The 23559-nt window shown below is 41.1% G+C and overlaps 1 protein-coding gene across 8 annotated transcripts in view; it reads right to left on the reverse strand.

Moving 5' to 3' along the window:
• The window catches only part of TTC7A (tetratricopeptide repeat domain 7A), a 202105-nt gene that overhangs the window by 27921 nt on the left and 150625 nt on the right, over window positions 1-23559 (reverse strand). For 6 of the 8 annotated variants that reach the window (XM_033512562.1, XM_015620500.3, XM_015620502.3 and 3 more), the window contains one exon: window positions 17827-18029. The exons of 1 other annotated variant lie outside the window; for it this stretch is intronic. In XM_033512562.1, the coding sequence (XP_033368453.1) occupies window positions 17827-18029 (203 nt within the window). Of the gene's footprint in view, window positions 1-15906; window positions 16530-17826; window positions 18030-23559 lie in introns of those variants that run through there. One more of the 8 variants, XM_033512561.1, reaches the window with a different exon arrangement.

Below are 23559 nucleotides of genomic sequence, written 5' to 3' on the forward strand. Positions count from 1 at the left end.
TGGAAAGGGACCTGGGGGTACTGGTGACAGCCAGCTGAACATGAGCCAGCAGTGTGCTGTGGTGGCCAAGAAGGCCAATGGCATCCTAGCCTGGATCAGGAATCCCAGCAGGAGCAGGGAGGTCATTCTTCCCCTGTACTCAGCCCTGGTGAGGCTGCACCTTGAGTGCTGTGTCCAGTTCTGGGCCCCTCGGTTCAGGAAGGACCTTGAGACACTTGAGCATGTCCAGAGGAGGGCAACAAGGCCGGTGAGGGGCTTGGAACATGAGCCCTTTGAGGAACGACTGAGGGAGCTGGGGTTGTTTAGTCTGGAGAAAAGGAGACTCAGAGGTGACCTCATCGCTCTCTACAACTTCCTGAAAGGTGGCTGTAGTCAGGCGGGGGCTCGTCTCTTTCACCAGTCAATAGCTGACAGAATGAGAGGACAATCTCAAGCTGCACCAAGGGAAATTTATGTTGGATGTCAGGAAAAAGTTCTTCACTGAAAGAGTGATAAAGTACTCAAATGGTCTACCTGGGGAGGTGGTGGAGTCACCATCCCTGGATGTGTTTAAAAAAAGACTGCATCTGACACTCGGTGCCATGGTTTAGTTGAGGTGTTAGGGCATGGGTTGGACTCGATCTTGAAGGTCTCTTCCAACCTATGGAATTCTGTGATTCTGTGATTATGGCCCCGCTATAGGCCACAGAGGATGACGGAACCATTCTAACAGCCCACCTGTTTATGAACAAACAACAAAAGCATAAAATCACATCTGGGAACCTAGCAAAAGTGTCTTCCTCCACCAGCTTTCCAATGACTAGTGAATTCCCAAAAGGCCTAATTTGTAAAAAAAAATCCCAAAACTAAGCATTGTGTGGTTTGCAGTAGGAAGAGCACTGTGATTACTGAGAAATTCAGTCATGATACCAAAATCTCAGCATAACTCAGAGATGACAGTTTTGTATCCTATTTAAGCATTGAACAAATTTAATTTTCTGCTTATTCTGAGTGTAAAGGGTATTTTTTGCTGTAAGTGGTCATTATGTGTGATTCGCCTCTGACCCTTAACAACACAGGTCTTGCTTCTCATTTCTGTGCCCCAGTCTCCCTGCAGCTTTAGGAGGAACTGCATTTGCTGAATAGTCACATTTTGCACATGGGATTTAACACCCTCATGCATTGTACAGGCTGGACACCAACTGGGGAGAAGTAGCTCTGCAGAAAAGGGCTTGGGGATTCTGGCAGACAAGAGTGAGCACAAGCCAGCACAGCACCCATGCAGTGCCCAAGGCTAATGGCTTTATGTGCTGAATTAGGTAATGTACCATGGCAGACTGAAATTAGGTATTTCTATTTTGTTTACATCTGGAGTGCTCTCACCAGTTTTGGGCTCCTCAGTGACAAAATGATGATGACAAACTGGAGAAGGATGGGTGAAGGGCCACTGAGATGGCTGGGGAGCCATGGTATTATGAAGAATTTGACAGAGGAACATTCAATTAGCCTTTCCTTCTCCAGGCTAAGGAGAGATTCAAATGCCATCTTCAGCTATCTAATCGGTGACTGAAAAATAGATAGGACCAAACTTTTCTGAGAGGTGCTCAGGTGCAACAGATTAAGGTTATGGCAAGGAAAATTCTGGTTGAGAAGCTATTAAGAAAAAATTCTTCTCAAGTAGTATGCAGCATCAGAACTTGTGCCTAGACAGGTGGTGGAACAGCCATCCTTGGAAATACTCAAAGCTCAGCTGGACTAAGCCCTTAGCTACCTATATCAAATACAGATATTTGAAGCTGACCCCAACTGTGAGCAGGACGTGGGACCTGATGACCTCCACTAGAAAGGTCCTTTCTCACCTGAATTCTTCCATGATTCTAATGTGCCTCATGACATGTGTGCTACGACATTAAGAGCACTTAATATATCATCATTGGTGTCTGGTATCATCAGCAGCACTTTCATCAGCTGGAATACTGCTGAGCTGACTCAAATACTATACATCTTGTCTAAATGCAATTAAAAAAAAGGCACGTGTCAGTTTCTGTGTATTTCAATTAGCCTTGTATTATGCACAGATATTCAAAATTAGCTGAGTTGGGCATCTGTTCCCCACTCAGTTCAGCTTATGTGGAGCTTGCCTAGTTCATTGTAAATCTTACTAAGGCTCACAAAATAAGGCTCTCCTTCAGAGTCACATTAACCACAGTTTAGATTTTGAGGGATCAGAGCAAAGTTCACACAATGCAACCTAACGAATCATACCCTAAAAGACTGATGTTCCTGCACAAAGTAATGACTTAAGTTCTGGCTTTCATATTTTTCATATTCTGTGCTGCCTAGGTGTGTAGTTTAGAGCTTCCTATTAAGTGTTAGTGAGCTGTCTTCACAGGGTAGGTAGACAAAACAGTTCCTTTTCTAGCTTGACACCAAGAATAATAGTTACAAGTTTCAAGCCTGAATGGTGGACTGAAGAGAGAAAACATGAAGGATGTGACTTCATTACCTGAAGCTGTAATTGGACAATTAACCCAAATATGTAGATGGACCAAAACTTATAAAAAATATGAGACCTCGTGACCAGTCATCCATTTTGTGACCATTTTTAGGTCCATTTTGGGTGTACCCCTGGCCAGGCTCTTGTACTGCCCAAGGTGTATCCTTTAAGGCCTTTAAATAAATACCTACTTTATTCTTAATTCTGTCTAGCCTCTGCTCTAGGTCAGCTTTCTCAAGGCATCAAAGCAGCAAACCTCACACAGAGCTCCACAGACCTGCCTCTTTTATTGCTCTGCTCTTAGGATAAAAGAAGAGCAACAGGGCAGCGCTGTCTCTCCACACTGGTATCTATTATTGTAAGTGCTAGCTCCTATCAGCCCTGTAATCTTGTTTGGGAAGTTCTGTTACATTCTAAGCATTTACATTCTTATCTTTGTTTAGTTTATGCTGGCAAATAAAAGCATAAACAAATGATCTCCACTGTACAGCTTCGTAGTACTGAGATGCTGCCATTTGTGTTCCAGTTGATTTTTATTTGCAGTCTCTTATGCTGGTGGCAATTTTGGAAAGCAGGTACAGCCTGGTAAGCGATGCAACTGAAAACTGATGTTTTTATGAGTCTGCCCTTTTTACTCAGATGAATGCTGAACACGTGAACACAAGCAAAGGGAGAACTGGGCTAATTATGAAAATATCAAAGCAGTAATTTCTCTGAAACAAGTCAATGTATTTTACCTCATTTCCTGCCATGCACTAGGAGATACTCAACTGCTTCATATGATATGATTTAAAGTGGTATGTGATCTACACAAACACAGGCACCCTCTTTACTTGCACTTGTTCCTGCTAGGGCAAGAACAGAGGGAGATTTCCACAAGGCAATGCAGAGCAGCAGCCTAACATAAGGGGCTTTGCCCCAATGCTGGAGAATCCCTCTCTCTGGACAACAGGTAGAAAGAGTGACCAGCTCATCTATCTGAGCCAAAGGCTGAGAACCATGCAATGTGAATTCTCCCCACGTAAATCAAAATTACTACTCTTAGAAGCAAAAGGGAAGTATAAAAGTCCACTGTTTTGTTTATTCCTTACACAACCAATGGCTATTTAAGTGAAGCATTACCTAGCTGACTTCCAGAAATACTAGCGATGAGGACGGACTTAGGCAAACATTATATTTGGCAATGCCAATGAACTGCATGACCACAAGCAACTACAAGGCACAGATGCTCCAGCCTGCTTCTGATTAAGAAGCTCCCTGTTGGTATGCTGTGCCCAATGACTGTCTCCAGTCTATACTCTTCCAGATGGAAGAAACTATTGGCTAACGGGTCATAAATCTTCCCACTGAAAGGTGATTATCTTGAAAATCCCCTGTTGTTGTGTCAGGAAGCCATAGAGGAGAGGTGCAAATCCATTAAATAACATCTGGCAGACACACTTCTAAGAATAAATGGCATTTAGTGATACATGGAAACTACCACGTTATACCTTTAGACAGCTCATACGACTATCTCTTTCCAAATTACCATTCTTGCCATCTAATTCTCATTAGACTTACTCAACTGTCCCATTAATGTTGTACTTTTCTTCCCAAGGGATTAACATTGATTTTTTTTTTGTCTTCAGCACACACACCAAGGTCATACTCTTTCCTACGGTGAATTCATTCAATAAAGGACTACAATATTAAACCCGACTTAATGTTATTGTTAATAGAGCTGAGCTGCTACAATGTTGTTTAGGAGAATTTCCATGCACCTCTCCTGAGTCCAGCTACATCCATCATTCCACTTCACATCACACTAGACACTTGAAAACTCATTAAAAATATATATAAAAAATTAAAGTCAGGGCTGCATACCAGGGAAGTCCAACTAACATTCAAACACCACCTCTAATTTAAAAAATAATAAACAGCAAAATAATTACAAAATGTTTCTGGGAATATAAGTTCTTCAGCAGAAAATGAAAATAGGAAGGCAGGACAGCAGGTAGGCCTGCAAAACACTTTTAGCTGGATATTCTGCATTTCAGGTCACAGGTACGTACATTATTAATTCAATCACTGGTGGTCTGGGCTGGGCAGCCTGAATAGGCCAACCACTAATTTGGGTTTGGTAAAGTCCTACTTTTGGGATGATCCAGTCACTCCTTCATAACTTGATCAAGCTGCAGTATCAGAGGGGTGAGATTGTTCTTCCCACATCATGACCTAGAAGGCTGCTTCAGGACCTCTCTGCACCACTGGCTGGGAACCCTCTTCAATCTGTAGCAGCAACTTAGAGCAGACAAAGCTGCCTCCTCTGATGCAGCTTTCTTCTCCCCACAGCATTCCCTATTTGTTTCCATATGTATATGGAACAAAGAGACCAGATATACCCCTTCCCAGTCTTTGTTTTACTATCTTGATAAGTCAAGCTCTCTCTTGCCCATCCCTGATGATCACAGGCCTTTCATTTCTCTGTGGCTTCCCCCCTGTACTCCATCTTTCTCCTGCCAGGTATTCTCCCGACTACTTTGGCAAAAACATAGGCAAAAGTCACATTAGCAATATTAAACAGTAGTTCATTGATAGACCAGACCTTTATAGAAGGATGAGGAAGCACAAGAGGAAAGGAGCAAGAGGACTGTTTTCAGCATGTGAAAAACACACAGTTTTAGATGTTGCAAAGAGCAAACAGGAAATGTATAGGAAGTTCCTGCCCTGGGAGTTTTCCAAAGAGCTGAGGACTTCCTTCCAATTTCTTGGTCCTGGATTGTCTGTTCTGTTGTTTTTCAGATACTTCCTCAACACCACTGGAACAAGCTTCTGACCTAAGTGCACTCAAGATTCTTAGTGAATTTTACCTTTCTTTGATAAAATAGCAAATAAATAGCATTGAAAAAGCCATCTGGGGCAAATCAAGTTTAGGTTCATGTCCTGCAGAGATCTAAAAGGTGGAGAGAGATGAAAAAGGAAGAAACATCCTATGGAACAGCTAATGGAAGAAGAAAAAAAAAGTGATTTAAACTGTCTCTGAATGGTCAATGCTTAATCTTGGTATTTTTAAAGTAAGCATCAAGTCTATGTTTTTTTCTGTCTCTTCTGTTCCTTCCAATTCTTTCCCCTCCCCTTCTCTCTTATGTACCTATATAATCACCATCTGCCTGTTCTCCAAATGTACTGGAGAAATGCAGTGAACTGAACAGGAAAAAAAAATAGTAGTGAGAAAAATTGTTCATAGCATATAGGGATATCCACATTGAGGGAAAACTTATGGGGTCATCTGGGATGTTTAAATATTTTGTACTATCGGAGCAGTCCAAGAATATCCTGCTGGATATTAGGACTTAGCAAATCCACCCTTGCAGTGTTTTCTTGTGCACTCCATATTAGGTAGACCTAAGAGAGTCCCCTAGTATCTGTAGCTCCCAAAGCTGCAACACAGAAGATGTCACTGGTCTTCCTTTGGGTGCCTCAAATCTCCTGTTGACTGTCACTATTACTTAAGGAAGGAAATTTTTAAAAAAGGCACTTCGTTCAAAGTTGCTCCATTCTTGGAATTGTTTGTAATGACCGTTATTTTAATGCTGCTTCTACCTTTAGGTCTGTCATCTCTCCCTGAAAAATCCAATCTCTTTCTCACCAGGGAAAAACCAGAACTGTACTGGTACGAGGATGTTTTAATTGAACTGAATTTACAGAACAGGATACATTCACTGCCAGAGAAAGGCAGCACCCTCCCTCCCCCTCCAAAAAGCTATTTTTTTGCAGGCATTATTGTATCTTATCCCCAGGAAGAGGAGAGGGCTGTGCTAGAAAATCGTCAGAGACACATTTGCTTCTGTTTCAGTCTGTCCTTCACAGCACCGCTGTAACAATGTATCAATACAGTTGAGAGCAAGGCACAACACAGAGGCATAGAAGATTCCTCTAATGAAAACAAATCCTTGCTAGAGGAAGAAAGAGTTTGCAGATCTGCCTCCTAAATCCCATTCCCACTGCAATAATGTTTTCACCACTACTTTACATTTAGGGATATGAGGGTACTCAAAGCTGTAAAGCACATCATTTGTGCTGAACAGTTGCAGTACTTCATCCAAAATAATTTGTGGTCCAAAATCCCACATGAATAAGGGCATCTAGACATATAATTAGAATAAATAAGATTTTGTGCTTATAGTGTGTCTGTTATCTGAAAGTATGTGCAGATATTAATTAAGCTCCACAGACCCCAGATGAAGTAGATTAGTAGTTCCATCCCTGTTTTACAGAGGTTTAAAGTGTGACACATAATCAGAACTCAAAGTGCAGCACGGCTGGCCGCCCCAGCGATGCTAAGAGCCAGGGCTCCACCTCCTCTCCTCTCTGAATTGCCTCCAATGGAAAAATGACTGAATTGCTGCTCTTTGCTCTCTGGAAGAGAAGGGCACATCCTGTTGCACAACAGTAGCAAAGCCCCAGCATGAAGTGCTTCGATAAATACCAGGAAACGGTGCTTAGTTTGGGAAGAGAAACCTGGAGCTCACTTGCTCTCATACATTTGCTTTTGGGTGCTCTGTGTCTCTCTTTCTGAGACACAAAGAGATCCTCTCTGCAGCAGCACCTCCCCCTCCCGCCGCAGCTCTGACAGCACAGCTCGTGGCTTCTCAAGTTTGGAGGATATAGAGAGTATAGATAGTTTCTGCAGTACTTTAATATGCAGTATTGGTTTGTATATTTCTATTTATAAGCATTTTTTTTATTACTATAACTCATAAGCCACACCAACCTAGGATCACACAGACAGAATGTAATGAAAAATGTAGTCAATACATTCCTTCAAACTTTAAAATAATGCTCTCTTGACACAGGTATTACATTCTGTTTCACATTTTACATCTGACACCATATAAAATTATTCAAAGTAATGAAAGCAAAGTATATGTATTACTTATATTACACTTAATGTGTATTAAGGAAAAATAAACCCAGACCCTTAGAAAGTATTACTAGCAAATCTTCAGTGGTTTTGTACGTCAAACAATTTATTTTGCAGGCATTCCTTATGAAATTCTAGTTCTTATTACAGCATTTTCTCAAAGATTCCCCTTAAAGAGAAGTTGTGATAATGAACACTATTTCTCAGTATAACAAAAGTAGTACAACTGTCCAATTCCTCAAAATTGCCCAGTCCTTAACTCTGCTTACTACCTTTGCCTAAACGGGAGCAAGGGAAGCAGCATCTCATGCAGCCAAGAAGACTCTCCAGATCAAACAAAACCAGGTCATTTGCTGTGTCTCTCTAGATACAATTATCCACCTAATTATACTTAGGACAAATGCACAGTTGTCCTAATGACTGGGGAATGCATTTTAGTTGTGATGTTCAATTCTCTGTACACAAATATAAAGAACCGAGCAAGAAATGTCACTAGAAAATGGAAACAGACCCCGGTATACATATCTACAAAATAGGCAACAGATTCGGTAAACTACAGACACAAAGCAGTTTCTTAGAAGATAAATAACTCTATTAATGTGAAAACTATGCTCTTTTGTTCCCCCATTTAAGCACAGAAAAGCATTCTAATTTCAGTTTTCAAGGTAAAAATGGTTTTAATTAGCATCCTAGCAACCTTACAAGACATACAGACCTTGGTATCATGGAGCCATGATAATTTACCCATGCAGAGAATCTGCCCTGTGATTTATATACCATTACTGCATGACAGCATGAAACAAATACCCAAGGAAGTAACGCATGTCATCCTTGAAAATATTAAGCAATCAAGCCATGTTTTATTACGTGAATGGACGCCTTTGTAAACAAGGATGCGTGCACCATACTGTGAGGTAAGATGAAATAAATGAACAGAAATTATTCATTACCATGTACTAATCAGTAGAAACTGTAGTCTTCAAATTACTCTAATGCTACCAAATACAAGTCTGGAGACAATAGGTTGACTCTTCTACTAAAATGAACATGAAATTGTATCCTAAGTACACAATGAAGGCCAAATTAAACAATCCAAAACTTTGCAAAGTCTTTTTTATTTAGCCCTTGCTTGAACTGTCCACTGAACAATGAAGAGCAGAAGATTTAAATAAAGCATCATGTAGTTTTTAAACACTCAAATCTAATCAAGAGCAATGCACTTATTTTGGGCAAAAGGAACAGAATCTATAAAAAAAATCTGCTCTCAATCAAGCTCTTCAGCTTCTAGCATTACCAGCTTTGTGTTCTGCCAGGTAAAAGGATGTCTTTGGCAAGCAAAATGAAGTGTGTATCTATATCTACCTAGCGAAGACTAGAACCATACACTTGCTGGCTGTTGTACTCAGAGACTGGGACACTGACATCACTTCAAAGACCTGAGACAGGTATTACACTGCTTACTGCTATTATACATTACCACGTATTTATCAGAGATGCTGACCATTCAGAAAATAAAATCCAGCCCGTACAGGCATGCGGAGATAGAGCTTTGATAAGAAAATCAGGTTAATATAAAATAGCTGAAATAGAACAATATTTCTAGTATTTCTATGAAAATGTATATGGATATAATTATGTAAGTAAAAGACCAAGGGGTGGGGAGGGGTTTTTTAAACACTGAATCTACAACACTGCCTTTGAAGCTAAGCTGTTTTTCTGTAAGTGCATTATTTGCTCTAGCCTGCTCATCTTAAAAAGAACAGTAAGAAGTTCAGAGAGAGGTAACAGCAATAATTAAAGGAAAGGAACTGGTTCAGTGACAGATACCTGCAAAATCAGTAATGGGAAGGGGACGAATAAGAATCAACAGTAAGTTATGTCTTCCAAAGTGAGAATAAGGGGCATCAGTGTGGCTAGGAAGAGTTGCATCAAGAACATAGAGAGTTTGGCAATTTTTTGTACAGCAGAAAAGAGATCTGTGGGTCTCCTACCGAAGGGTGTTGTGGATGATGAAAGATCTAACACACGCTCAAGACAAGCTCATGAAGGAGAAATACACTGGGAATTACTATGCAAGTAGAATCTACTTCTACTTTGGGATGTCCCCCAAGCTAAGTCCTAACCTTAGAAGTACCATGTAGGCCTGCCCTGGCCTCATTCTTTTCTAGGCACTTCCTTGCTGCTGGTGGTGAGAAGGAGTACTTGAACCTCTGGCCTGACCTGATACAGTCATGCCAATGTTATGTTCAGTATCTACTTGCATGAACTCCTGGTAATAGCTTCAGATTCATTTTGGGGGGTGGGGTAGAGGAGAATGGCTGGATGAAACACAGCTTTGCAGAAAAGGATTTGGTGAACAAGCAGCTAGCCATGGGCCCTCAATGTGCCCTTGCAGCAAAGGCAGCTCACAGTACCAGTATCCTGGGCTGCATTAGGAAGAATGGTGCCAAAAGATTGAGGGAGCTCATCTTGCCCCTCTACTCAGTACTGGTGAGGCCACACCTGGAGTATTGTGTCCAGTTCTGGGCCCTCCAATACAAGGAAGACATGGACATACTGGAGGGAGTCCAGGCAAAGGGGCATCGAGATCATCAAGGAACTGGAGCATCTGTCATATAAGGAGAAGCTGAGAGTTAGAACTGTTCAGCTTTGTAGAAGAGAGGGGAGACCTTATCAGAACAGTTAAATATCTGATAGTAAGGTGTAAAGAAGTGGAACCTCTTAGAACTTCTCAGGGATATCCCGTGACTGGATGGGCACAAACTGAAACATGAGAAATTCCATTTAAACATTACTAAAGCTTTGTTTATTGTAAGGGTGATCAAACACTGGGAAGAGATCACACTGAGGTTGTTCCATCCTTAGAGATAGTCAAACCCCAGCTGGACATGGTCCTGGTACCCTGCTCTAGCTGAACCTGTTAAGGAGGGAGCTGGACTACAAGATCTCCCAAGGTCTCTTCCAATCTCAACCATTCTATGATTCTGGTATGCGAGTAATAGGTCCCCAACTGCATTTACCACAAAGAACTTCTTCCAAACAATAACCAGGTGTTCTTGTGGAAAGGCCACAATCTATACTAATCTTGGAAAACGATGGTCATCCAACAGCCTACAGTCAATTTGTTGGCCCAGCTTAGGTGACTTAAATCCAGTTTGTTTTTCCAACTTCACTTGGAGAGTACTCTGTGACTATGAACTCTTCCTTCATGGCTGCCAATCTTAGGTTTCGTGGTGCAGATGACAACTAAAGCACAACTCTCATGATTAGCACAACCTCTGTTAGCTGTATATTCCCTTTGATTTCTTTATGGAGCAAATCAAATATGTGTTCACAAGAACACATTTTCCACCCATTCACATGGTCGCAACAAAATACATTATGAACAGGGACACAATATGAATAAAACCCAATATGTTGTTCACTTTTTTTTTGCTATCAAGGATAGGGATGAGGTAGTGCAGACAGCTACACAGCATTCTGATACCAACCTTCTTGCCCTTGCCACAACCTTCAAGATAAGGAATCATTACAATTTTCCACTGCATTCCAAAATATTCAATATGAGTCAAGCATTTTTTTTGCTTTGTTTTGATGGTATTTTTTATTGTTTTCATTAAATCTGGCACAGTGATAGAGATGAGGGTGCCCATTTCCTTCCCTTTTAAATAGATGATTCTTTCTCTTCTTTCCTGAACTAAAACGTGTTGAGAATCACTGTGACTTGACAAAGTGCTATGTGAGATACAAGTTGTGCCGGAGTCTTCCAAATATCTCAGTATGTTTTTAGTTTAACTTGCAATATTACATATAGAGCTTTTGGACTCAAACCCAACATGCTGGCATTGATTTTCTCCTCCTCTGAATCAAAAGTGAGAACAGTACTGAACGAGCTGTGGCTGGGAACTAACAAATTTCAGTGTCTTTCTCTAGTTACATACAGGTAGGTGGATCTGTGTATTGCTTTTAAAGGAGGTGCCATATATTCTTAGGCAGCTTATATTTTCTGACTTAGTCGGGCACGTCAGTTTTTTAATCACCATCCCAAAGCTGTGTATTGAATGTTGTTATATAACCAAATCTGGTACACACTGAAAGAAATAAGCCATAGTTATTTGGTTGTAGAAATGTGCTGTCAGAGGTCACAGTGTAAAGGAAGGAGATATGGATAAGCCCTTGTTTCCAGACCAGCAAAGATACCTGCTCAGTAGAAACTCCATCAGCCCCCAGGAGGGAGAAATGCTCTATGACCCTTGCAAGCAGGCCCCAGAAGGAGCCTGTGAAAGGGAAGAAGAAAGGAACAGAGCTGTTCTAGCAAAGGAAGGGATGACAGAATTTTTTGAGATGGAATCAGGAGCAATGTGGAAAAAGAACCCTAGCAAGCTGTATTAATTAAAGAAACTATGGTCTCATAGGATGTACAATTTTTAGGGGCCAACCCAAGCTAATTGTTTCTGACTGCAAACAGCTATCTAACCAAAGGAGTAGCTGCTCACCTCACCAGGATTATGCTTCAAATAGCCCCGAAAACTGATTCTGTGTGTCTTTTTCAAATTAAAACAAAATTCCTCAACAAATATACTTCCTTAGATTAGGTATTAGCCAGTAGTACTTACTCTGTAAAGGCCAATGGTGGATTCCTGATACAGGCTTAAGGATCCTGTGACATCACTCAGAAACTGCAAGCATTACAGGAAGCAGCACAGCTGTGTGGTATTTTCAAAGTGCCTGTGGTTTCCCAACCACAGCACTGGACACCAAGTGCCAGAGGCCCCTGGGATGAAATATAGCATGGCACCGACCCTGGATGTGTTGGGCACTGCAGTGCTGCTGTATGGTGCTGCTCTGCCATACTTTCTATGGAAAGCACACTGATTTGACAGCTATTGTAAATACCCTACAATCACAGCAAAACAACCATTTTCAGCTGCACAGAGAAACAATTTGTGTGTATTATGGCAGCAACTCTATCCTGTGTAAGGAGAAGTTTCTGACACCCAGTGGACTCATTCATTGCTAGAGCTGTGTCCTTAATTTAAAGCCAGCAACACTCTTCAGGTTGGAATATTCCAAATATAGCTTTGACAACCCAGTTCCAAGAGCCCAGGGGAAGAGACATGACTACTTTGCTAATTGATATTGATACACCAGGGAGGCTCAGCACTGTCTACAGCAGAATTTTCCCTTAAAGTGGACTAGGTCACTTGGATGGCAATTGTACCAAGTCAAACAGTAATTCTCACAACCAGATCATCTTTTTCTAAATTATTACATATCCACAACAGTACTACCAGAGTGGGAAAACAATGTATTCAAATTAGGGGGACCAGCATTGAAATGTGTGAATTTAATTCCATCTGCCTGTACATATGTACTGTATCATTTCAAACCCCTTGGAATTAGCACATAATCTAGTTTGCCCTCTTGGATAATCCAAGACATATTTCCCTCTGGTAGGGGACTGAACATATTGTGCTCAAGAACTTGCATTTTTAATAATAAAAGTACAACCAGTACTTGGCTAATACATACATTTCAGAAAGACATTCAGTTTTCTTCTGATGGCTTTGAGGAGATTCAGAATTTACCACTTGTCACATTACATCCTCAATTGCATAAACCCAGTTTTAAGTTCTCCATGGGGACAGTGTCTCATTCAGTACACAGGACAAAATCATTTAGCTAGCAACCATTCAATATTTTATTTTTGCCCTTTTTATTTTATGTATAGCCCTAAAAGCCTTGTTTAATGCACATTATTCTAGCTGTATTCTGAAAGCAGAATGATTAATTTCTATAGTACTCATCAGATGCCTCTAACTTCTTATGTTCAATTTCCTAGCTTTTGGAAAAGCACACAAAAGAATGCCATTATGTGGCACCATATAACTACTGCCGTGATTCATATCAGCAGTGATAGACCAGACATTTGCTATCTTAACTAACAGGTGTGAACCACAGGCTTCCAGCAGTGCCAAGTTAAAGGAGGTGAGGTACACGCTTAGATTTTCACTGATATTTTCTGGCACCAGGATGTGAAGGCTCAGAATCTTAAGGAGACTGAAGGACATGGAAAGAAGTACTTTTACAAGTTCCTGCTCCTTTCTTATTCTCCTAAGATTGACTCCTTTAATTCATCCTTTCCAGCATGCCCAGACCTCCATCCATGTGTCTTATCTATCTAGTCTTACCAGTGTTATCTATCTCACCCTATTTTCTATCTATCCATATTTCTCTCATGTTTTCAGCTTCTTTCCCCTTCCCTACTTGTTTACAGCTCAGTCTCTGCCCCCAAAGTTCTCATCCCACTATTTTTCAGCTCTTCTAAATTTTACATCCACCTCTTGACTAAAACATCATCATAGAATACTCTAAACTGGAAGGAACCAACAAGGATGATTGAGACTGTCTCTTGGTCTCACAGAAGACAGCTGCAAGAGTCACACCATGTGCCTGAGAGCATTGTCCAAATGCTTCCTGAACTCTGACAGGCTTGATGCTGTGACTTCTCTGGGATGCCCATTCCAGTGCCCAACTGTGCTGGTTTTGCATTGATTGGCATTTGGGGAAGAAGTAAGAAACCACCCACAGAAGTGATTTCTTTGAGAAAAGCTGCTGGGAGCTCCCTCTGCGCCTGGGAAAGGCCAATAGCTGGCTAGCTCTTGAAAACTGATAACATTTTGAACCATTTAGAAATGGTTCAAAATGTTGTCATTTGATCTCACAAATTCGCCTCTGTGAGATCAACATTTTAAAAACCACAAGCCCGGGAAATCTCTCTCTTTGGTTCTGACCTTGAAACGTAGCTGAGCTCTGATGGGGCTGGCCCCACACCCCTGTGGCTCCCGGGTGGGGAACAGGAGGCCGGGGGGCCTTGGCCCCAGGCTGGGCTGGGCCATGGCTGCTGACACCTTGCTGACACTAACCATCACCCCACCCCCCCCCACCCCCCAGTTGAGCGGGGCCCATCAGGCCCTGGGAATAGCTCCAGGCTGTCCCATCCTCCCTACCCCAGTAGGAGCCCAGTGTGGCCTGAAATCTATCACTGTGACTGCTGCAGCCACTGGGCAAGATATTAACCCTTATTAACACAGATGAGACCTGCAGACCTTGATCCTCTCTCCAGGGAGAGAAAAAGAGTGACAACACGTAGAAAGACAATATGAAGACACCAAGGTGAGTAAAGATGGAGTCAAACTTCAGATGGAAGGAAAATGAGGAGATGCCCTAATGGGGCTGAGAGCTCTTTTGGTCATGGGCCATGGAGATGGACAATGATACACTGAAATATCCCCTTTAATTCATGAGGGAATATGGGGGGGATGAAGTATTCAAACTGTAGATGTGAGCAGAGGCATCCATTGATGAAGCCAAGCAGATATTGGAGTAGCTCTGATCCCATGAGAAGTTTGAACAAAGACAGGGAAAGATGACAGTGATGAAGACCCTTTGCCCCCAGGAAGAGAAGAAGAAAACCTCTGTTCCCAGAGATGATCACAGGGACAGATGAAGAGCACCTTTGCCTTTGAACAGCTCATCCTTAAAATAATACCCCCATGAGTTCATGGCCCATGGACACACCTCTAAGAGGGCTGTGAAAATGGGAAGGATTTCACAATTGCAGAACTTATCCCAGGCAGCAGCTTATCATGGGAATGAAAAGCCATGAGAGAACTGTTTCTTGTGGAGCAGTCTCCATGGCATGGCAAGAGAACACTCCACACCCTACAAGAACTGATGAAAGACTATTTTATAGTTGGTACTGCTCTAACATCCCAGGTTTTGTCTCTACGTGATCAGCTGGGAAAGGAAAGAAGTTGGGCAAGGGGAGGAAAAGTGTTCTGGAAGTTTTACTCTGGTTCTTCTTCTTATTCTTGCAGTTCTGTTAATAAAGTTTATTTATACCTTTCAAGTTTTGCTCTTCTCCTGATCTGTATCTCACAGCAAGAAATGAGTAAGTACACTGGTGATTTTTAGCAAGCACTAAACCCACCACATTCTTTGGTGCATTGGCCAGGAAACTCAAATTGGCGAATCTAAACCACTACACGAAATTGGTGTTTCTGCCCAGCATTCAAACGGGAACCACTACACCTACCATCCTCTGGGTGAAGAATCTTTACCTAATATCCAACCTAACCCTCCCTGACACAACTTCAGGCCATTTCCTCAGGTCCTGTCACTGGTCACCACAGAGAAGGAATCAGTGCCTGCCCCTCTTCCGCTCATAAGGAAGTTATAACTGTACTGAGGTCTGTCCTCAGTCTCCTCCAGGCTGAACAGACCAAGTGACTTCAGCTGTTCCTCATATGGCTTCCCTTCAAGATCCTTCAATGTCTTGGTTGTCCTCCTTTGGATACTCTCTAACAGTTTAATGTCCTCCTTATACTGTGGCACCCAGAACTACCTCCAGCCTTGGAGCTGAGGCCACCCCAGTCCAGAGCTGAGCAGGACAATCCTCTCCCTTGCCCAGCTGGCCATGCTGTGCCGGATGCCCCCCAGGACAGGGCTGGCCCTCCTGGCTGCCAGAGCACTGCTGACTCACATTCACCTTGTCACTGACCAGGACCCCCAGGTCCCTTTCCATGAAGCAGCCTTCCAGCCTCTCGTGCTCCATGCTGTAGGTATACCCAGACTGGCCCCAGGACAGGTGCCCTCATGAATCCACGGTGGCTGTGACCAATGACTGCACTGTTCTTCAGGTGTTTTTCAATACCTCCCAGAATAAAGTCTATAATTTTACCAGTCACTGAAGTGAGACTGACAGGCCTGTAGTTAAAAGAGTAATTCCTCTAGACCTTCCTGAAAATTCACCGGAGTTTGAGGGGAATAAGCATTCACAGACTCCTTAAAACTTTCAGAAATACTTACCTACTAAGCATATATGTGTTTTTAAAGGTTACAACTTGGATAACCTAGGAAAGATTTTCTCATTTTCTTACATGTTACCCATTTCTGACAAAACCTGGAGACACCAAGGCACAGTAAAGAAGATATTGCATAAGCTTTTAAGGTCTCTTCTTAGCCTCCTTTTCAGAAACAGCAAAGCCATGTTGGGATGAAATCTTCTGAAGTAAACTGGGCCAGAACATCTGAGATGTGCACCTTGGAAAATTCCAAGTTCTTATAGTTTCAGAAAATTACAAGCAACTGTAATGTGAAGACACAGAATGTGGTTATGTCCATAAAATAAGACAAAAATCAGAGCTATTAGTATCATGTTGGCATCTAATTTAATGATTTCTCCTGTATCAGCAACTTCTCTTAAATTATGGCAGAGCAAAGAACATCATTTCATCTAACTAGGTTTTTAATGAGTGAATTTGTAAAGGCTGCATTACAACAACAAAGCAATATTTTTGCCCCATATAAGCCTAATGTGTACAGCAGTCTTGCAACGTTCTCCTGACATGCAACAGCTATTTGCTATTTTTGTTCTGAACATTTATTATTACCAAGTATCTTGCCCTTTGCCTGTAGGTTCTATTATTTTCTCCAATTATAACTTCACTTAACATTTGATCTCTTGCAGACTGATAACCCTGCAGTTTTGGAGTTGCCAGCAAACCTCACCAGAATCAAATTAATGCCAGGAGATACAAATATGCTAGCAAAGACACTAAGCAGTCACATGTATATAGAATTCCTGTAAAAATTAAGTTAGTCAAGACAAACTTCTAAAATCCCTGAGAGACCTGGTAAGGGCTACAGTTAACAAGACACACCATGGATCAAATATGATTAACTGTTCTGATTTCACAAGAGAAGTGGGTTTTGGTCTTCCATAAAGCTCCTGAATAATAATTATTGTTATTAAGCTCTAGGCCCTGTGTTTGGAAAACAGTTTGTTTTGGGCTTGGTGCCACAGGAAAAGAATACTTGCTAGGTAGCAGTGTTACCAAAAAAAACCCCACAAATGTGGAGTTACTGCCCCTACACAAGGCTGGAACTAAGCTGCAGCTTATGACAGTAACAGATTCATTTTATGTAAACTCATAGCTTATCCTGATTTTAGCAGATACAACAAACCAGCCCAAGTTTTACAAAGCCTGTATGTATGTACGTACGTATTTATCTTTCTTTCTTTAGTTATTTAGATCAGATCTTTCAAATATCAGTGTAAAATAAAACTTAAATAAACTGCTTATTTAAGGTCTGTGACAGTTAGTAAGAAAAACAGCAAAGACAAAGCAGTGATCTGACTTCCAAAAGTATCAGCCTTTGTCAATTAAAATATTTACTTTTGACACAAGTCCCAATTAGTTAAAAATATTCAATGCAGTCTTAAAATAGAGGTTTAAACTACCCAATTTATTCTTGGAACAGTCACTTGCTCTCAGGATTAGCAAGACAATGTCATTCAGAGCAAGCATGAGCCCTCTCCCTTCTTATTACAGTTAATCAGGAACATAAATACTATAATGGAGCTGAGCCCCTGCAAACTCACCAGGCTGTGCATAATTTCCACTCCAGCTGGATTCACTGTGAGTGCTTCATCATACAATTGCTTAGCCTCCTCCAAATTGCCTTTCATCTCTGCAAGCCTCCCACGCATGTACAGTACAGCATGAGATGTGGGGAAAAGACTAGCTGCCTCTTGGGTACAAAAGCCTGCTTCTTTGAGATGCTGCAGTTCCAGGAAGAGTTCAGCTGAAGGAAAAACAAAACACCAAGCCATAAAAACAAAGCAAAAAACACCCTGCCATTAGATGAAATGAAACAGAGACCTTTCTTCATAATAATTATATATCATCTGCCTTAAGCATATTAAAACATGAGGCCACGATCCTGCATAATGCTTACTACTATGGTTAATGCTTATTATCGTGACTGGATTCACTGAATGTGTATCTTCCTAATGTTAAGGGATCTTTACAGATGTTCATGGACACCTTTGGGTGGTGTCCTGACAGAGGCCTTAAGGATTCTTCCATTGGGAAAGTAAATAGTGCTGAACAGAGCCCTAAAGAATAGCTGGTTGTTACATGGAGTCATCACAGGTATTTCCAAATAATCTGGAGGGGAAAAAAGAACAGAATAAGCCAATGCACTGTCTACTGAGAACTTCAAAAATGTCAGACTAATAGAACACGTCGGAGCTGGACATTACATAACTTACTTAGGAGAGTATTTTCCCATTTAAAAAGAAGATTTAAGGTGGTTTTCTCTGCTTATTTGGCAAGCTTATGAGACAACTGTCTCTTAATTTTTCAGAGGCTGTTAAGTCAAAAGGCTCTTGAAATAGAGACTTATTTGTATTGCTTATTCACCCGTTTACATCCTCATACATTAGAGGAAAACAAAATACAGCTCTTGGAAGAGACTGCTCATTTACTTTCTTGAACTATCAGCAACTTTCTTACAGGTTTCCTTAGAAAAAAATGTGTAACAGGCATACTTATGTGTTTGAATGTCAACTTGTTAATAAAATAATTTCTCATTATGAATTTCATAATATATCGCATGGATGAACTTTAACATTTCTCAGGATTTGGACTAGATTGTGGTGTTGGACTGGATGATTGTTGTAGGTCCCTTCCAACCAAAATATTCTATTTTAATTCTTGATTTATTAGCTATTAAATTCTCAAAGGTCAAAAGCAATACTCAGTTTTCACTGCCACATGTAATTGAAAAGGGAAACTGTTCTTATATACAGACATATATATATGTACGTAAGTATGTATGTAGGTAAAATAATTATCTTCATACAGCAGGCATTTCTCTTTGATCCATAACCTGTACTCTACATGTTCTCACTGCAAAAACTCAGTGTCTCTTTTTTTTTTTTTGACTGATGTCATGCAGTAAGTATTGACAGTTCAAGAGTCTAATTCAAAATTACTAATTCAGGCCCCAGATTTAGAGAAACAGTTCTGAAATTAGACACAGCCTTAAATGTCCTGACTTTTTAAGGCAGTCAGCATTGTCAGGAAGTTTCTGGGAGGGGGGAAATTAGAGTGAAAATTCCTCTTTAATAGCTTTGAAAGTCTGCTGTTTCAAAACACTAAGAGACCCAGATGACCATGGGGACTTGGCATGGTGACCTGGAACTTGCGAGAGGTGAGCATGGAAGTATCTCAAGAACAGTCCCTTCCCTGACCACGGGAAGGCTCCACCTTGGCCTGACATGAGACTGGGATCACAAATGGCATTTCCACTGGCATACTGAAAATGATTTGGTAGTGAAGTGACAGCATGGCTGAACATCCTTCCACTTCTGAGGTGACCCTGCTAGAAGAAGGGTGAAACACTGTTGAGAAAATGCTTGAATATTTCTCAGCCATCCCTAGGCTGTGATACAAGATATATGTCATTCTCCGAAGCTGTCATAAGCAAAGTATTAGTCCCTTCAGAAGAGTTATACTCTTTCAGAATGACTCATATGCATTTCTTTCTGGTTAATCATAAAATCTCTGCATGCATCCCTTCCCTTGGCTCCAAGAGGCTGAAGCTATCTGTAATAACAGAAAGCAAGGTCGTGTACCTTGTCAAGATGAGTATGTGCACAGCCTATGCAAAAATTGGTGGGAGGACAGTATTTTCCTTGTGCTTCCAAGGAACAGAGCATTTTCCATGCATGTGGCATTAATGAGACTGGAGATGTGCAAAGCAACAATTCACAGCCTGAAGATGAACACTACATGCTTGCAGTTTGCACAAACTTAGCAGTACAAAAGAAGGGGTAAAATCCTGGCACTATTTAAAGTCAGCTGAAGTTTCCGATACTGCCATACTAAAAGCTCTACTAGCAACTAAGAGGACCATGTGACTTGTTTCATTTCAGAACAAAACTGGGAGCAGGTGGGTTTAGATGTGAAATCATGCACAGCCAGTGTTTCAATGCATGCAAAATAGAGAGTACTTATTCTTTCTATGGTGCCTGTAAATCTTCTTCAGTAACAACTTCAGTAATAATAAAAATATTTAGAGTAAGTGCAGCAACACAGAATCTAAATACTACAAATTGTATTTTATGGTATGGCAATGTAGGATATTAAAGTTCAGTCAGTTTCTTTGCAGTCTCAATAGTCAATAAAAATGATTTAACAGTGTGGGAGGCCTAATTTGCATAAAAAAGAATGAGAGGGGTGCCTTTTGGTTACGAAAGGAAAGGAGTGTTAAAATTTTTAGCTACCCAGCTAAAAATAGACATTGAAGGACATAATGATGAAAATGTGTTCTCTGTGAATTCATTTTTCCCTTCTATTACACACACATTTTATTTAAAGATTAACAAGATATGCTTGTGTAGCATGGAATTAAAAACACAGCTAGAGGCAGAAATCAAACCCAAAAAACAAGGACCTACTAAATTTACCATGGTAAAACCCTCAGTGGTACTGAAAGTACTGAAACACCCACTTTCATGTTACCTGGGTTAGCAGCTTCCTGTTAACCTGCTTCCATTGGATTAATCAGCCTATCTCCTTATATAACCTAATTTTGCTGTAAATAACATCTAACCAAATTAGCAATCCTTGTGAGGAAGTTCTTTTAAAGTTGGCATCCAATTCCACTTCAAAGCAGATAATATCTTCTCATGCTGACACAGGTATATAGTATCTGTAATACTTATCCTGTGAAAGGGTCAATGCTTCAGAGAAACCATTTATGAACCTCTCATTATTGAGAGGAATGATGGGATTGTCTTTACAAACAAGCTGTGGGTCTGCTGATAAGATGCAGCTATCAGTGAGAGACAACAGAAACAATGGGATAGATTCCACTGAAAGATGAAAGAGGTACTGAAAGAGAACCATGAATTCCACAAGAGTTAAGAATTAAAAAGGGATTATGCATTGTCGGGGGCGGGGAGGAGGAGGTATCCCAGGTATCAGGTGTTCCGGGAAGCCTGTACCTCTCAAGTACCTCAGCCTATGGGGAAAGAGAGAAGGGGCAAGCAGCCTGGAATTAGGATAAAAAGGAGGCTGCGCCCTCCAAAAGTTTGAGAGACCTCAGGGGAATGCCCCATGGCCTCTCCCTTTATTCAAATAAAGTAAAAGGACTCCTCTGTCTCCTTTTTGGACATAAACCTCTGGTGTTTGTGGATTGATTTTCCTGACGTTATTGTACTAGATTGTTCTTGGTACTGACATTCTTCAGAGCTTTGAATCTAAAACCAAGCTTCCTTGCTCTATCTCACTTAACACCATCTCCATAAAAACTTCAATAAATGTACAAATTTACATTCTTTTTTGACCTGAAAGAACTCAGAATGCTAATGAGCAGAGAGATGATGATCCTGGATCTACTCTTCTATTATTCTCTCTGGAGTAATGGTAGAAACTCTGAGTGTGAATGACATTAGGGAATATTTCAGCACTATTACCTACAGGTAAGAGACAGTGCACTGCATGAATGAGCCAATCGTCCACTCTCTCATTCAGTTATTGAAGCCTATGCCTGCACTGAAACCACAAACAACTATTCAGCTGATTTCAAGGTTTAGCCTAGCACAATTCATTCCTTTCTCAGACCCACTTTATGTTTCCCATTTGTGCTCTCTTCCAGTATTGTCCAACCTATTCTGCTGCTCTTCGAACAACTGCTATCTTGTGGTTAATGGCCTCTTTTGTCTGGACTTGCAAGTGGACTGATGCACCCATTTTAATGCTGGGCCCAGTCCCTGAGAGCAGCATGCCACTGCATTGAGATTATTATTAACTTCCAATATAAGCTCCTAGTTATTTCAGCTATTTCTGCTAGCATTTAAGCTCATCTACAGTAAAGATCCTTAATCAAGTGAAAATTGCCAGAAGCATACCATCTACTTGCTCTCCAAAGACCCCTAACAAATGCACAGACCAAGAGCAAGTCCCAGAACACTGACAAAGCTGGGTGTCCTACAGTCAGCCCCTTTATTTTGTCCAAGATAAAACCATTTGCAGAGTTCTATTAGGGAGTCCATCAGGGGTGTAGCAAATGTGTAATCCAGTCATGTCTGCATCACACTGTTGTCTGAGAAACAGAGCTGTTCAACATCACCTTGAACACTGACTATTTCCTATTTCTAAGCAGTGTCGAGTGACAGTGCTTGTCACTGCAGCAACAATTTTAATTCTAGCCTAAAGAAATCAAACAGATTTGAAAAGTTTTTCTGCAATGTGAACAACACAAGACTTAAAATCTCCTTAGTTGTGAATCATATTTGGTGCTATCCAAGATGCAGCATTTAACTACCACAAAGTAGACTGCTCCACATCACTTGGTTGTGTGTGCCTGATGTATCTAAAGCGCTCTACTCTTGCCTGTCCCAAAAATGTTACTGCATAGTGATGTGGCCAGGGTAACAGTCAAATGCCCAGTAGGATGATACAGTGCAGAGCAGCCCTTCACACTTAAGAAGGTGAGAGCATCTGTAGGGTGTTTTGGAAGGTGATTTCTGTTCCACATCATCTGCCTTCAGGAGTTATTAATGCTTGTTACTGCAAGAGCCCTTAGCCAGTTGGAAAGACCCACTCTGGGGGAGACAACTCTGCCATCAGCAGTGGCAACTGAGCTATTATCATGACAAAGGGCTCCCCCACTGCCTTTCCTTGTTGGCAGATAAGGTTTAGTCATTGTTCCATGCTACGACTCCACTCTGCATGGGGTAGCTTGACAATTCTTGGCAGATTAGACAGAAGATTCCTCAAGGTATATCCTGACTACAGTAATTTCATTTGATGCAAAGATTTGAAACAGAAATGAAGTACAGAAACTGCTGCTTGTTCCCATACACCTTAGCTCAGTCATTTGCTCTTCTGAATGAAGCAACAAATTTTACGTCCTCTCTTTGAACCCAAACTGAATTCCAGGGACTGGCTTTAAATACCCAAGCTTCAGGTATCACAGGGCCTGAAATGACCACCAAGCTTCTTTATTTACAAATGTTGCATTAGGATCAAAGTTTTTGGAAGCAGCACAGAAGTGCCACAAATACCTTCTACACTAAATGGTGCAGTCAAAACATGACTAGCAGCCCAGTCAGGTTTAAATTCCTGTTTTCTCTCTCTGGTATGCACAAATGTCCTGCCTCCTTCTTCATGACTGTACATTTTATCACTTGTCCAAAATTACTGAGCAGCTGAGGAGATGCTAGTTTTCTGTAGTAATTTCAGTAATTCTCTGGTAGTGCAACAGGTTTCTCTCCATCTCTTGGCAAATTTTCTACAGAATGCTTAACAAAAGGCACTGG

The sequence above is a fragment of the Parus major genome, chromosome 3 (genome assembly GCF_001522545.3).
Source record: "Parus major isolate Abel chromosome 3, Parus_major1.1, whole genome shotgun sequence".
Classification (NCBI taxonomy): domain Eukaryota; kingdom Metazoa; phylum Chordata; class Aves; order Passeriformes; family Paridae; genus Parus; species Parus major.